At 51.9% G+C, this 13,613-nt stretch overlaps 3 protein-coding genes across 3 annotated transcripts; 2 read left to right on the forward strand and 1 right to left on the reverse strand.

Moving 5' to 3' along the window:
* The first annotated feature begins 3,642 nt into the window (after nucleotides 1-3,642).
* On the forward strand, nucleotides 3,643-4,940 carry FITM1 (fat storage inducing transmembrane protein 1). The gene is made up of 2 exons (XM_003987500.3): nucleotides 3,643-3,923; nucleotides 4,303-4,940. The coding sequence occupies exons 1-2, from the start codon at nucleotides 3,658-3,660 to the stop codon at nucleotides 4,913-4,915; spliced, it is 879 nt and encodes a 292-aa protein (XP_003987549.1). The 5' UTR covers nucleotides 3,643-3,657; the 3' UTR covers nucleotides 4,916-4,940.
* A 2,673-nt stretch (nucleotides 4,941-7,613) lies between these two features.
* On the forward strand, nucleotides 7,614-10,409 carry PSME1 (proteasome activator subunit 1). The gene is made up of 11 exons (XM_003987501.5): nucleotides 7,614-7,784; nucleotides 8,411-8,443; nucleotides 8,588-8,650; nucleotides 8,766-8,876; nucleotides 8,965-9,010; nucleotides 9,126-9,223; nucleotides 9,468-9,536; nucleotides 9,622-9,689; nucleotides 9,792-9,846; nucleotides 9,924-10,010; nucleotides 10,184-10,409. The coding sequence occupies exons 1-11, from the start codon at nucleotides 7,746-7,748 to the stop codon at nucleotides 10,262-10,264; spliced, it is 750 nt and encodes a 249-aa protein (XP_003987550.1). The 5' UTR covers nucleotides 7,614-7,745; the 3' UTR covers nucleotides 10,265-10,409.
* On the reverse strand, nucleotides 10,406-12,673 carry EMC9 (ER membrane protein complex subunit 9). The gene is made up of 5 exons (XM_003987502.6): nucleotides 12,167-12,673; nucleotides 11,948-12,024; nucleotides 10,983-11,052; nucleotides 10,799-10,893; nucleotides 10,406-10,645 (listed from the first exon to the last, which is right to left on the reverse strand). The coding sequence occupies exons 1-5, from the start codon at nucleotides 12,362-12,364 to the stop codon at nucleotides 10,465-10,467; spliced, it is 621 nt and encodes a 206-aa protein (XP_003987551.1). The 5' UTR covers nucleotides 12,365-12,673; the 3' UTR covers nucleotides 10,406-10,464.
* Nucleotides 12,674-13,613: the final 940 nt, after the last annotated feature.

Here is a 13,613-nt window from a genome sequence, read left to right on the forward strand (position 1 = left end):
CTCCATCCACCTCTCTCTCTCTCTCCCCCTCTCTCTCTCTCTCAAAAATAAACATTAAAATTTTTTTTAAAAAAGAGATGAATTTCCAATACAATTTTAGCTTATTAATTATCAGAAATATGTGAAATCTGACTGATGATTGGATAAAGAAGAGGTATACATATATATACAATGGAATATTACTTGGCGATCAGAAAGAATGAAATCTTGCCATTTGTAATGATGTGGATGGAACTAGAGTGTATTACGCTAAGTGAAATAAATTGGTCAGAGAAAGAAAGACAAATATATGGTTTCACTCATATGTGGAATTTAAGAAACAAAACATGAACATAGGGGAAGGGGTGGGGAGAGAAGAGAGGGAAACCACAAGAGGCTCTTAATGATAGAGAACAAACTATGGATTGATGGAGGTGGGTGGGAGATGGGCTAGATGGGTAATGGGTACTAAGGAGGGCACTTGTTGGGATGAGGACTGGGTGTTGCATGGAAGTGACGACTCACCAAATTCTCCTGAAACCAATATTGCACTGTATGTTAACTAACTAAAAAAAAATTTAAAAAAAAAAATTTTTTTTAACATTTATTTATTTTTGAGACAGAGAGAGAGCATGAACAGGGGAGGGGCAGAGAGAGAGGGAGACACAGAATCCGAAGCAGGCTCCAGGCTCTGAGCTGTCAGCACAGAGCCTGACGTGGGGCTCGAACTCACGGACCGTGAGATCATGACCTGAGCCGAAGTCGGACGCTTAACCGACCAAGCCACCCAGGCGCCCCTAAAAAAAATTTTTTTAACTAAAGTTTAAATTAAAAAAAACCAAAGCTACAAAAAAAAAGTGAAATCTTTGCTGTACTAATTATACATTTTATATTACTAACAATTATTATGAAAACTTTATCCAGAAGAAAAACGTTTTAATTTCAGGGCCTTATGAACACAAGAAATATTTAAAAATTAACTTTCAGGGCACCTGGGTGGCTCAGTCGATGAAGTGTCTCACTCGATTTCGGCTCAGGTCATGATCTCACAGTTCATGGGATTGAGCCTCATATTGGGCTCTGCATTGGCAGCACAGAGGCTGCTTGGGAGTCTCGCTCTCAAAATAACTTTAAAAAAATTAAGTTTTAAGTTACAGACTTTTTTTGGCAGAGACGTGATCAATAAAAGACTTTTAGAGGGCGACTGGATGACTGAGTCGGTTGAGCATCTGACTTTGGCTCAGGTCATGATCTCACAGCTCGTGAGTTTGAGCCCCGTGTCCGGCTCTGTGCTGACAGCTCGGAGCCTGGAACCTGCTTCGGATTCTCTGTCTCCCTCTCTCTCAATGTGAAACTATCTCTCATTCTGTCTCTCTCTCTCTCTCAAAAATAAACATTAAAAAAATTAATAAAAAATAAACTTTCAGGCACAAAAACATTAGGATAAATTCTGTAGGGGACGTCTAATAGAAATATGATTTCTGACTACTAAGATCTTGTCACGTGTTTTTTTAAGTGGATAATGGTAAGATATATAGTCACTAGGGTTTCGATTCCATTGGGTATATTTAAAAGTGATCTATAGAAAATGCGTTGGAAATTATGTTCTGTGTAACTATTTAAAGTTACAATGAGGGGCGCCTGGGTGGCTCAGTTGGTTAAGCGTCCGACTTCGGCTTAGGTCATGATCTCACGGTCCATGAGTTTGAGCCCCGCGTCGGGCTCTGTGCTGACAGCTTGGAGCCTGGAGCCTGATTCTGTGTCTCCCTCTCTCTCTGACCCTCCCCCGTTCATGCTCTGTCTCTCTCTGTCTCAAAAATAAATAAAACATTAAAAAAAAATTTTTTTTAATTACAATGAAAATTTTTTTGTCAACTTAAAAATGTGTGAGAGGTTCTATAGGTCTTCATATTGGGGTCCATAAACAGGAACTATGTCGAGGTATGGCTTTAGGATCTGGAAGGAATCAGATTGATTAGTCAATGTTGGTCAGTTTATGAATGAGGGCACGGAGGACCAAGGAAGATTAGTTGATTTTCCCAAAGTCACACAGTTCAGAACCCAGGGGTACTTGCTTGCTCATTCTTTTCACTACTTCATGGGCCTCCACTGTGCTCTGAAAACCCACCACAGTTTTGTGGAATGAGGAAGGCAGACAAAAAAAGTATCCCAAAACAGTTACTGAATAAGAGGGATGTCCCTTGGTTAGGTTGCTCTCCTCCTTGTGGTTCTAGCCCCAGGGGTCAGGCTGGGAGGCCAGTGTGGGGCTTAGGACCCAGGGTAACTGGTAGGTGGACATAACCTAAGGTTTTGATGGACTCCAAGCTGGGGATTTTTGTAGGGTCTCCACTCCCACCCCCATCACATGGTACTAAGCCTAATCTTTGGAGTTCTGAAAGTCCAACCGGGGCTGCCACCATCTCTCATACAGTACGCCTTTCATCAGACATTTGGATTTCATGTGTTGGCCATCATAATAAACACCAAGGAATGGGGGGTGCCTGGGTGGCTCAGTCCATCAAGTGCCAGACTCTTGATTTTGGCTCAGGTCATGATCTCAGCTTCATGGGTCTGAGCCCTGCATCCAGCTCTGCACTGGCAGTGCAGAAACTGCATGGGATTCTCCCTCTCCTTCTCTCTGCCCCCCCCCCCCACTCATGCTGTCTCTCTCTCTCTCAAAATAAATAAACTCCAAGATTCTCTCTCCCTCTGCCCCTCTCCCCCCGCTCACAGTCTCTGTAAAATTAAAAAAAAAAATCTGGGTCTGTTTCATCCTGAATCAGGATGCATGAGATGTCTGTGCACGGCACGGTGTCCAACTCAGGCAGAGGAGGCACATCAGCAGGGGTATCCACTTAGGTGCACCATGACCCGAGGGGCTTGACCCAGACCCAGCCCCTGTCTGGTGTGAGGAGCTCTGAGGGGCTAGTTTGGCCCTACATAAACCATGGTGGTTATGCAATGCACCAGACATCAGATCTAAGGTGAGACAATTCTTTGTGGGGGGTTTTTTGTTTGTTTTTTAGTTTAAAAAAAAAAAAAAAACTTTATCATTTTGAGAGAGAGAGAGATCATGCAAGCTAAGCCAGAGCTAGATGGAGGGCTTGATCCGACAACCCTGGGATCATGACTGAACCACAATCAGGAGTCAGACGCTCAACCGACTGAGCCACTGGGGTGCCCCCAGACACAGATATTTTTAATGATTTCCAAAATTTAGTTAATCTGAATCTTCATGACCCCTGATTTCCCTGTGGAGCAAACAAAGTAAGTTTGGGGTGGGGTGGGGGTGACTGGCTGATCAAACAAAGACAGGCAGACCCAGGCAGACTGTGGACAAAGACAACACTGAACAGTAGACCTTACCCTCCAACAAGAACTAGAACAGGGTTGGAGCTGGGGACACAGACCTAGAGAGTCAAGGGGACACAGGGCTAACAGGAAAGGACACAGGCCACTGTCAGGACACACATCTAAGGCTAGGACCCTGCTGACGTGGCAGCCCTCCGCCCTGGCCCCTTGCTGCCCCCCGCCCCTCTCCCCCGCCTGCCAGCTGCCAACAGGGCTCTGCCCTGTGTCTGCCACACCTGTCACTGCCTGTCCTTGTCCAGGGGGGGCCCCATCAGCCCCTCCTCAGCTGCCCAGCAGAGCAAGCAGTTAGTGGGGAGGGGAGGGAACATGGAGCGGGGGCCGGTGGTGGGGGCAGGGCTGGGGGCCGGGGCCCGAATCCGGGCACTGCTGGGCTGCCTGGTCAAGGTGCTGCTCTGGGTGGCTTCTGCCTTGCTGTACTTTGGAAGTGAACAGGCTGCCCGGCTCCTGGGCAGCCCCTGCTTACGGCGCCTCTACCATGCCTGGTTGGCAGCAGTGGTCATCTTTGGGCCCCTTCTGCAGTTCCATGTCAACCCTCGGACTATCTTCGCCAGCCACGGCAACTTCTTCAACATGTGAGTCCACTTGAGGCTGTGGGCGCCGGCTCCCTGTGCTCTGAGATCCCAGCTCCCTCCTCCAGGCTTCTGTCCTCCTGCCAGTCTGGACACTAAAAATAGGCTAGGAGGTTGAGGAGAAATTGGGAGGAGGGGGAGGGGAACAGAGTTGTGGGGTACAGGGGAAATCAGGAGCAGGGCTGAAGAGGAAATATGGGTCCTAGAAGGCTGAATGGGCCTCTAAGGAGATGGCAAAGTTTAAGTGAATGGGGGTGGGTAGGGGGAGGAAATGGAACCAGAGATGATATGCAGGGCTGGGAACAGCAGTGATGGGAACACAGATGGGGTGGGAGATGGGGCTTGAGGGGTCCCAATAGCCTCCCTTCTCCTGTGCCCACAGAAAGTTTGTGAATTCGGCATGGGGCTGGACGTGCACCTTCCTGGGGGGCTTCGTGTTGCTGGTGGTGTTCCTGGCTACCCGGCGCGTGGCGGTGACTGCCCGGCACCTGAGCCGGCTGGTGGTGGGGGCCGCAGTGTGGCGGGGGGCCGGCAGGGCCTTCCTGCTCATCGAGGACCTGACTGGTTCCTGCTTCGAGCCTCTGCCCCAGGGCCTGCTGCTGCACGAGCTTCCCGACCGCCGCAGCTGCCTGGCAGCCGGCCACCAGTGGCGGGGCTACACGGTCTCCTCCCACACCTTCCTCCTCACCTTCTGCTGTCTGCTCATGGCTGAGGAAGCCGCTGTGTTCGCCAAGTACCTGGCCCATGGGCTGCCAGCCGGGGCGCCCCTACGCCTAGTCTTCCTGCTCAACGTGCTGCTGCTGGGCCTCTGGAACTTCTTGCTGCTCTGTACCGTCATCTATTTCCACCAGTATACTCACAAGGTGGTGGGTGCTGCAGTGGGGACCTTTGCCTGGTACCTCACCTATGGCAGCTGGTATCATCAGCCCTGGTCTCCAGGGAGCCCGGGCCACGGGCTCTTCCCTCGGCCCCACTCCAGCCGCAAGCATAACTGAAAGAAATAAAGGCAAATCAGGCCTAGGTCTGGCTCTTCTCATCATTTGGTTGGGGGGACTCAGAAACGGTGGGAAGGATAAAAGAATCAGGCAGTCTCGCGTTCCTCAACCATTCCTTGCTGTTATGGACTTTGAATATCCTTCCTTATGCTTGATCTCCATCCCTCCTGCTGTCCTTTTAGTCTCCCAGTCCTTGCAGACTTCAAGCTACATGGAGGGTTTTGCTGTCAAGGAATGGTGATGTTAGAGCAGGTAAAAGTGCCCTTAGGTATGGGCAGCACTCCTGCTGGGCAGGTGCTTCATCTCTAGCCTGGCTGATTTGTTTTTCCTGCCTCCTGCACTGAATCCCACCCTCCGCCTTCCTCGGGGGCCTATCTGGGCACATTTATTTAACAGGTATTTATTGACCCAAGCAGAGTTCCATGCCTTATGAATGAGACAAGGTTTCTGGAGGACCTGGGTGGCTTGGTCAGTTAAGCATCCTACTTGACTTCAGCTCGGGTCATGATCTCACAGTTTGTGAGATGGAGCCCTGAGTCAGGCTCTGCACTGACAACACAGAGCCTGCTTGGGATTCTCTCTCTCTCCCTGTCTCTGCCCCTCCCCTGCTCACATTCTCTCTCTCTCAAAATAAATAGACATTTAAAAATAATAATTATAAGTCAAAAGCAAAAAAAAAAAAAAAAGACAAGGTTTCTGCTCTTTGGAGGCTTATGGGTTAATGGGGGAGGCAGATGATAAACTCACAAATAATAGCAAATGCTTCTATTGTGCTTACTATGTGCCAGGCACAGTTCTAAGTGTTTCTAAGTTCTTCATATAAATTAAGACATTTAGCCCTCATAACAACACCAACACTATCAGGTAGGTTTGGTGGTATTCCTACTGTACAGTTGTGAAAACTGAGATACAGAGGTTAAGTAACTTGTTCACAGCTAGTAAATATCAAAGTCAGGATTATAAACCCACACAATGTGGGTCCATTGTCTGTGCTCTAAACTGAGGACCAGCAACTACAGCCCTCCTGTGGCCAGTTTTTGTATGGCCTGAGAGTTAAGAAAAGTTTTTACATTAAAAAAAATTTTTATTTAGTTTATTTTTGAGAGAGAGAGATTGAACACAAGCGAGGAAGGGGTGGAGATAGAGGAGACACAGAATCCAAAGCAGGCTCCAGGCTCTGAGCTGTCAGCACAGAGCCTGACGTGGGGCTCAAACTCACAAACCCTGAGATATGACCTGAGCTGAAGTCTGACGCTTAACCAGCTGAGCCACCCAGGCGCCCAGATTTTTAAGTTTTTAATGATTGAAAAAAAGAATATTCCATGATATGAGAAAATTACACAGAATTCAAAGTCCATTGTCCATAGATAGTTTTATTGGAACCTAGACATACTAATTCATTTAGGTATTCATTCATTCATACCTGCTGCAATGGCAGAGTTGAGTCGTTACTACAGACACCATTGACCCACAAAACCTAAATTATTTACTATCTGGCTTTTTACAGAAAAAGTTTGCCAACTCCTGGTCTAAACCACACTATCCGTGGAGCACCTGGGTGACTGAGTCAGTTAAACATCCAACTTTGACTCAGGTCACGATCTCACCATTGGTCGGTTAGAGTCCTGTGTCAGGCTCTGTGCTGACAACTCAGAGCCTGAGCCTGCTTCAGATTCTGTGCCTCCCTCTCTCTCTGCCCCTCCCCTGCTTGCTCTCTTTCTCTCTCTCTCTTTCAAAAATAAACATTAAAAAAAAAATCTCTTAAACTGGCTAATATCAGAGAGCTAAGTGCTATGAATGTACTAAAACAGGCTGGTTTGTAATAAAGACTTACTGGAGAGAGTTCCTTCTGGAGAGGTGACATTTGAACTGAGAACCTAAGGCAGGGAAAGGGTGTGTCAAGCAAAGGGATTATAGTAAGGGCAAAGGCCCTGAGGTAGGAATGAACACCAGACAGATTTAAGCAACAATGGAAGGCCCAGGTATTTGCAAGTGTAATGAAAGGGGAAAGCAGTGGAAAGTGAAGTTGAAAAACAGGTGACTGGCAGGCCAGGCAAGCCTTATGAGCCAGGAAAGCCCTTTAGATTTCATTCTAAGGTCAACAGGAAGCTGAGAAAGGGCTTTAAGCCAAGAGAGGGGTCTCATGCCACCGCTGTGCGGAGAGTATCGAGGGGTGTAGTCCACAACAACGGCCAGGAGAGAGTTGACCGGGGCCTGGGTTGGAGTGGTGACAGTGTCTTATGTCACCGCATGGGCCAGCAGATACCCATGGAGCCAGGGCTATGTAGGGAGGCCAGAAAAGACGAAAGAGCGCCAGATAAGGCTTATCACGGTCCCAGCAGAGCAGGAGCAGAAGAGAACCAGCGGAACGCGGAGGCAGGGAGATGGGAGGCGGGCACTGGCCTTGGCCGGCCTATGGGCTCCGGGAGGCGGGGAGGAGGGCCCGCGGTACGTGGGGACAGGAGGAGTTGAAAAAAAGCGGGGGGCGGGGCGGTGGCAGTAGGCTTCGAGTCCAAAGGCGGGAAGCTAGGCGGCGGGGTGGGAGTGGCTGAGCGTCGGGGGGCAGAGTTGCGAGGTGGAGACGGGCTGGCGCTGGTCGCCCCGCGGAGGTGGCGGTGGCAGTGCTCCTCTCGGCCTCCAGGGGGAGCCCCGCCGCGGCTGCAGCCCTCCCCCGCTCCGCCCTCTCCTCTCCCCGTCTGGCCCCGCCCCCTCCAGTACCTCCACTCCCCGATACCGAGGAAGGCAGTGGTGGGGGCGAGCGTTTGCTTTCGCTTTTCCTTCCCTGTGCGCACTCCGCTTCTCGTGCGGCGCTAGGCCCCCCGCCCCGGCAATGGCCACGCTCAGGGTCCAGCCTGAAGCCCAAGCCAAGGTGAGCTCTGCGGGTTTGAGGAAGGGCCCATTAAGGAGGCGTGGCTCTGAAAGGCTGCAGGCGTCCATGACCCACCCCCCAACCCCCGTCGCGAGTCCAGTGGAGGTCGAATGGAGCCCACGCGAGCCTCTGTGCCAGGAGCACCTGTGCCGGAGGGAGACGGGCGAGGTCCACCTGCCGGGATAAGCTAGGCGGCTGAGGTTCAGTGGGGTGCGGTGAAGTGGAGAGCTGGCGTGGAGGGGAAGTCCGCTGGCGCGGGCCTGGGGCCACATACAGACAGGATGCTGGAGCTGCCCTGCCACCTCATGACCTTTCCCACCGGAGGGCCCCGGGCCCTCTCCACAGAGCATGCCGTCCCTGTGCCAGTCGCAGAGGCTCTTAGACCCCTCCTTGTACAGCCCAGGAGACCTGGGCTCTGAGTCTGAGGGATCTGTTCTCACTTGGACCACCTGCCATTCACGGCCAGGAATGTTCTCATCCCCCGCATCCAGCCCCAAGGAAATCCACTTCACCCTCCCCAACCCAACCCCCTTCCCCATGTCAGGCCCTATACAACCCTAAGGGAACGGTCCTCAAATGAACTGGCCGTAAAGCCAGGTGTGTGAAGGGCTGCCTGTGTCCCACAGGTGGATGTGTTCCGTGAAGACCTGTGTACCAAGGTAGGTAACCTGGCCCATAAGCACCCCACTCCTACCTAACCCCCACCACTCAGCCCTTCCTTGCTGGGCAGTGTCAACGCTGCTTCACTGCCAGAAGAACATTTTATTCTGACCTCCATCTTCCCCCACCCCCACTTCACACAGACAGAAAACCTGCTGGGGAGCTACTTCCCCAAGAAGATTTCTGAGTTGGATGCATTTTTAAAGGTACTGGGGGCAGCAGGAAGCTAGAGAGTAAGGATCGAGGGGAGAGTCTGGGGGGCCATCAGAGTGAGGTGAGAGGGATGCCCTTGCCTCCAGCCCTCCTCCCACCCTGCACCAGGAGCCAGCTCTCAATGAAGCCAACCTGAGCAATCTGAAGGCCCCATTGGACATCCCAGTGCCTGATCCAGTCAAGGAGAAAGAGAAAGAGGAGCGAAAGAAGCAGCAGGAGGCAAGCCAGGAAGAGCTGGGAGGAGGGACCCAACCATGGGGAAAATAAGCCTTAGGCCTGACTCCCAAGAGCCCCTATCTCCCTGCAGAAGGAAGACAAAGATGGAAAGAAGAAAGAGGAAGATGAAGACAAAGGTACCACTATGAAGGGACTTGAGTCTCACATCCCAGGAACTCCTCTGTAGGGATTCCTCTTTCCTGCTCCTCACACAGTTCCAGCCTGGTGACTGACCTGTTGCCCACTGCGTAGGTCCTCCCTGTGGCCCAGTGAACTGCAATGAGAAGATCGTAGTCCTCCTTCAGCGTCTAAAGCCTGAGATCAAGGATGTCATTGAGCAGCTCAACCTGGTGAGCCCTCCCACTCCCACCCCCAGGCTTCAGATCTAACCCTTTGTCCTCTTTGGTCTGGGCCAGGTAGCACTTGGCACCTGCCAGGTCTTAGCAGGAGAGGGCACAGCAAGTGAAGCCAGAATTTTAGGCCTTGGGGCTCAGGACAGACTTGGCATGCCTTCCCTCGCCATGGGCAGGGAAGCAAAGGACAGAGAGTTAGGTTGGGAGCTGATGTGGCTTTGATACCATTTCCTCCTTCCAGGTCACCACCTGGTTACAGCTTCAGATACCTCGAATTGAAGATGGGAACAATTTTGGAGTGGCTGTACAGGTGAGAGCACTACCCCACTCCTCTGCCTTCCTTACTGCTTCAGTCCGCACTGTTTTCCACTTTTCCCCTTGCATTCTTTCCCCAGGAGAAGGTGTTTGAGCTGATGACTGCCCTTCACACGAAGCTGGAAGGCTTCCACACGCAAATCTCCAAGTGAGTGCCCACTTGCACCTGCATGCATACCCTGCCTTTTCCTTGGACAGAGGCTTGGGCTCCCTCTCTTCCTTCTGCTCCCAACCCTTCTGCTTCCTACAGGTATTTCTCTGAGCGGGGCGATGCTGTGACCAAAGCAGCCAAGCAGCCCCATGTGGTAGGTGAGGCCCAAGTCAGGGTGCATGGTGGGGGAAGGACACATCTGAAGTCAGACCTGATCCAAGTCTCCCACAGGGTGATTATCGACAGCTGGTGCATGAGCTGGATGAGGCAGAGTACCGGGACATCAGGTTGATGGTCATGGAGATCCGCAATGCTTATGTGAGGAAGCAGGGGCAGGGGTGGGCAGAGGCAGCTTTCCCAGGCCACCTACTCCCTGACCCTACAGGCTGGGGGTGAAGGGTGACAGAGCTTAGCCTCTCCACAAGACTAGAAATGGGGTATAGGAGCCACCAGGGGCCTGTGGCTACCCACACTCCTCTCTGGCCTTGTAGGCTGTGTTATATGACATCATCCTGAAGAACTTCGAGAAGCTCAAGAAGCCGAGGGGAGAAACAAAAGGAATGATTTATTGAGAGCCTCTTCTCGTCCTGTAATGGGTCCAGCAGAGACCTTCCTATCTTTTACACAGGACTCCAGACTTTCCCCACCTTCAGCCTGTTGAGGTTTCTCCCTCCCCTGCCTCCCAGGCCCAATAAATAGTCATACCATTGCCCTTCAGCCCAAGTATCTTTATTGGATCCTGACCCTTTCCCTCCCACCTCCCAGCCCTGACTCAGGTATTTCCATTGGTGGGACCAACCCATTGGGTGATTTGGGTGTTGAGCTGTTGGTTGGTCCAGTCCTGCCGGATGTCGTCAAGGTGGCAGTCAAAGTCCACAAGGTGCTGGTGGGCCCGGCCCTCCAATAGTGCTCCCACCATCTGCCGTGACTCTTCCCAGTCCCTCCACATCACTCTGAAATAATAACCCCCAAACTCAGTAGGCAGTGGGGCCAGATACTTGGCAGAGGTTAGGGTCTAGAGAAGGACCCTTGGGGCAAGATCAAGGACAAAGGAGGCCCAGGAGCTGTGGGTTTCCAAGAAGAGGTGGTGGGAGTGGGGCACTCACAAGTTCTTGTCCTTGGGGACCCAGCGGAGACCATGGTTTTCCAGGACGATGACTGGGGGCACATGAGGCTGAGGCACCAGTTTCTGATTATCCAACTGTATGGACAAGGAATGGCTGGTGAGGGTTTCAAGGACCCCACGTCCTATTTTCTCACCAAGTCCCCACCCTGAAACCCAAGCCTCACCATAATAAGTACTGCATCAGGGAAGAATTCTGCAATCCGCCCAGCGATTTTCAAGGCCAAGGGCCCAGGGCTGTGTAGAGGGAAGATCAGAGGAGTGAGGAGGTGACTAGAGTTAGACCCTGTCCATCTGAGGTGGGCCTCACAGGTCTCCTAGATGAAGACACAGTGGTGGGCTTTCCCTGTAACTGGTCTGAGGGGTCAGGCCTGCTTGAAGCTTCATACAAGACTGCTTAATGCTTGGGTGCTGTGGAAAACAGGTGCTCAGACTGCTGGTCAAGGTGAAAATCAAAGGTGGTCTTTTGGTAGGGTAATTTCGCATAACCACCCAGATTTAAGCAGTATACTATACGTATGCTGACCCAGAAATTCCACTTAAGAGAATTTACTGTAATAATTGGACAGTGTGTGTATTAACAAAAAAAATAGAAACAACCTCAATGTTTAAGGCATGAAACAAATCATGGTATATCCATCCATACTCCTACTATATAGCTGCCAGGCTAAGGTAAATCTTTAGAGATGGAAAGATGGCACATATTTACTAAGTGAGGAGGGATAAGCAAATCACAAAACTGTGTATAATTTGATCCAGATAGGGGATTCATATGTAAGTATATAACTTTTTCTATATATAAGGAAATCCCCCCCCCCCCGAAATTGCTGGTTGGGCTTCCTCTGTGTTCTGCCAGCGCTCGGCGGGGAGGGGGGTTCACCTCAGTTAAAGCCAGGTGTCAGCTTGTTACTTATACACAGCTATCCCCCCGAACCCCCACTACAGCTCCTCCAGGGATCGCCTTCATATTTCTTCATATGCCTTCACTCCAGTACTCAGCCTAGTGCCTGGTGTATATAGTACCTGCTCCTAAGCATTCGACGAAGGACAGATGGGAGGAACGACCAAGAAGGGTTCTCTTGATCCCTCATCCCATAACCCTTAGCCTTCTGCCTCTGGCTACTCCACTCACCTCTGATCGTCCAGAGCTGCATTGGCATGGTAGTACCCAGCCACTACCAGACCGGCCTGCGCGCCCCACACATCCACCTGCCGTGGGAAAGGGGCCATCAGAAACCCAATCGTGCCGCCCGCCCTGTAGTTGCGCACTGCTGCCCAGAGACCGGGGATGGGCTTGGGCTAGGGGTGTTAGGGGGTTTCCCGGTGGTCAGTGGGAGTCCAGCGACGGCACCTGGTTGAGGGCGACCTCCAGCATGACGGACAGGGCTAGGTGGCTGTGGAACAGGGGCACACAGTCGGTGAGACACAGGCATTCTCCTGACCGCGGCGCGGGCGCCAGCAAGAGCCCGTTGACAGCGGCGTGCGGGTACCGGGCGGCGTGGAGACACATCTTCACGTAGGCCCGAGCCGAAATCTCCACCTCCCCCATGGCGAGCGGGGTCCCAGCTCTCGTCCGCGAAGCTCCCTCCAGTGCCCCGAAGCCTTCCTTGTCCCTTCCCTCTGCCTCCTCACTTAGATTCGGCCGTGACGCTGACTCGACTCGAAGGCAGCCAGCCGGCTCTGGGGGACTTGGGTCCCAGCGCCCGGTCCCCACCTGGCCTGGGGCGCAGGCGGTGGGAATTGCACGCTGCAAAGCCGAGCTCCGCCTCCGCCCGCCCGCATCGGGAGGCCGCAGATCCCCGCCAGTCTGGGGGCTCAGAGCCTGCTGCAGAGAGCAGTACCAGCTTCTGGAGTCCCGCCCACGTGGTGCCCTTTGATAGGCTTAGAGGTTCTCATTTTGCCCAATCATCGGCCGCGTCCACACTTTGCCCCACCTTGGTCGCCCGAGCACTGGAAAGAACCCACACCTGAAAACTGAAGAGACCTGCTCGCTCATTGATTGGTTAGGCTACTCGACTTCGGCCCAGAATTGCAGGATGGCTGGGTGTGATACCTGTGCATCTTCCCCCACAGACCCCGCGAAGCCAGAGGGGGTGGAGCGCGTGCCCGGCGTCGGGTGTCTCCGAGCGCTGGATCTCCGAACGTGGGCACGAAGCGGACTGCCTTGCTCCTACTATGGAATGAATGGATTTGTACTCTAGACCAGCTCCTTCACCAAAGACCCGTGTTACCTTTGCCACTACAGGATATATGCCCCTTGGTTTCCTTAATGTATTCTCTGCAGAAATAAAGACGGCAATCGGCTGAAGGAAGGGGGAAAGAGAACAAAAAGGAAAATTTACCGACCCATCCTTCCCTTAATGAATGTCCTGCAGTATAATTTCCTTCAACATAATGCCTTGGGAGCGTTTTTCTCCGTCATCCCTTGAGGAGTCCCACCATTCACCCCTAATTCTCCCAGTGAAACGCACCCCCTCTTCAGGCTTGCTCTGAGCTAATGACAAGTGTTGTTCCTTCCTTCATTCTCAGATCTCAGCCAGAGCTTTCTACTTGTCTGTTCAAAGCCTGATTATTCCTATAAGGGGTCTTCGCAAAAGCCATTTCTTCCAGTAGGCACTCATGAGCCCCCTAGATGGAAATAATCTTGTGAAATCCCCAAATACGGGCTATCTGTGTAGCTGTCATGACATGTCACAATTTCCACTCTGTTCTTTAGGATGACTTCTTAAGAACAGGATGGGCTTCCCATTCATCTTTGCCATTATGGCATCCCCTCTCTTTCCCACCACCACATTCAC

This window comes from Felis catus, chromosome B3 (assembly GCF_018350175.1).
Source record: "Felis catus isolate Fca126 chromosome B3, F.catus_Fca126_mat1.0, whole genome shotgun sequence".
Classification (NCBI taxonomy): domain Eukaryota; kingdom Metazoa; phylum Chordata; class Mammalia; order Carnivora; family Felidae; genus Felis; species Felis catus.

What these genes read in the sequence shown, in the direction of transcription:
- FITM1 (XM_003987500.3), top strand. Translation starts at nt 3,658, where the DNA reads ATGGAGCGGGGGCCGGTGGTGGGGGCAGGGCTGGGGGCCGGGGCCCGA. An exon ending in CACGGCAACTTCTTCAACAT is followed by an intron (nt 3,924 to 4,302) that starts GTGAGTCCACTT and finishes CTGTGCCCACAG; the next exon opens with AAAGTTTGTGAATTCGGCAT.
- EMC9 (XM_003987502.6), bottom strand. Translation starts at nt 12,364, where the DNA reads ATGGGGGAGGTGGAGATTTCGGCTCGGGCCTACGTGAAGATGTGTCTC. An exon ending in TGGAGGTCGCCCTCAACCAG is followed by an intron (nt 12,025 to 12,166) that starts GTGCCGTCGCTG and finishes TTCCCACGGCAG; the next exon opens with GTGGATGTGTGGGGCGCGCA. An exon ending in GCAGCTCTGGACGATCAGAG is followed by an intron (nt 11,053 to 11,947) that starts GTGAGTGGAGTA and finishes CCCTCTACACAG; the next exon opens with CCCTGGGCCCTTGGCCTTGA.
- PSME1 (XM_003987501.5), top strand. Translation starts at nt 7,746, where the DNA reads ATGGCCACGCTCAGGGTCCAGCCTGAAGCCCAAGCCAAG. An exon ending in TCATTGAGCAGCTCAACCTG is followed by an intron (nt 9,224 to 9,467) that starts GTGAGCCCTCCC and finishes TCCTCCTTCCAG; the next exon opens with GTCACCACCTGGTTACAGCT. An exon ending in TGGAGATCCGCAATGCTTAT is followed by an intron (nt 10,011 to 10,183) that starts GTGAGGAAGCAG and finishes CTGGCCTTGTAG; the next exon opens with GCTGTGTTATATGACATCAT.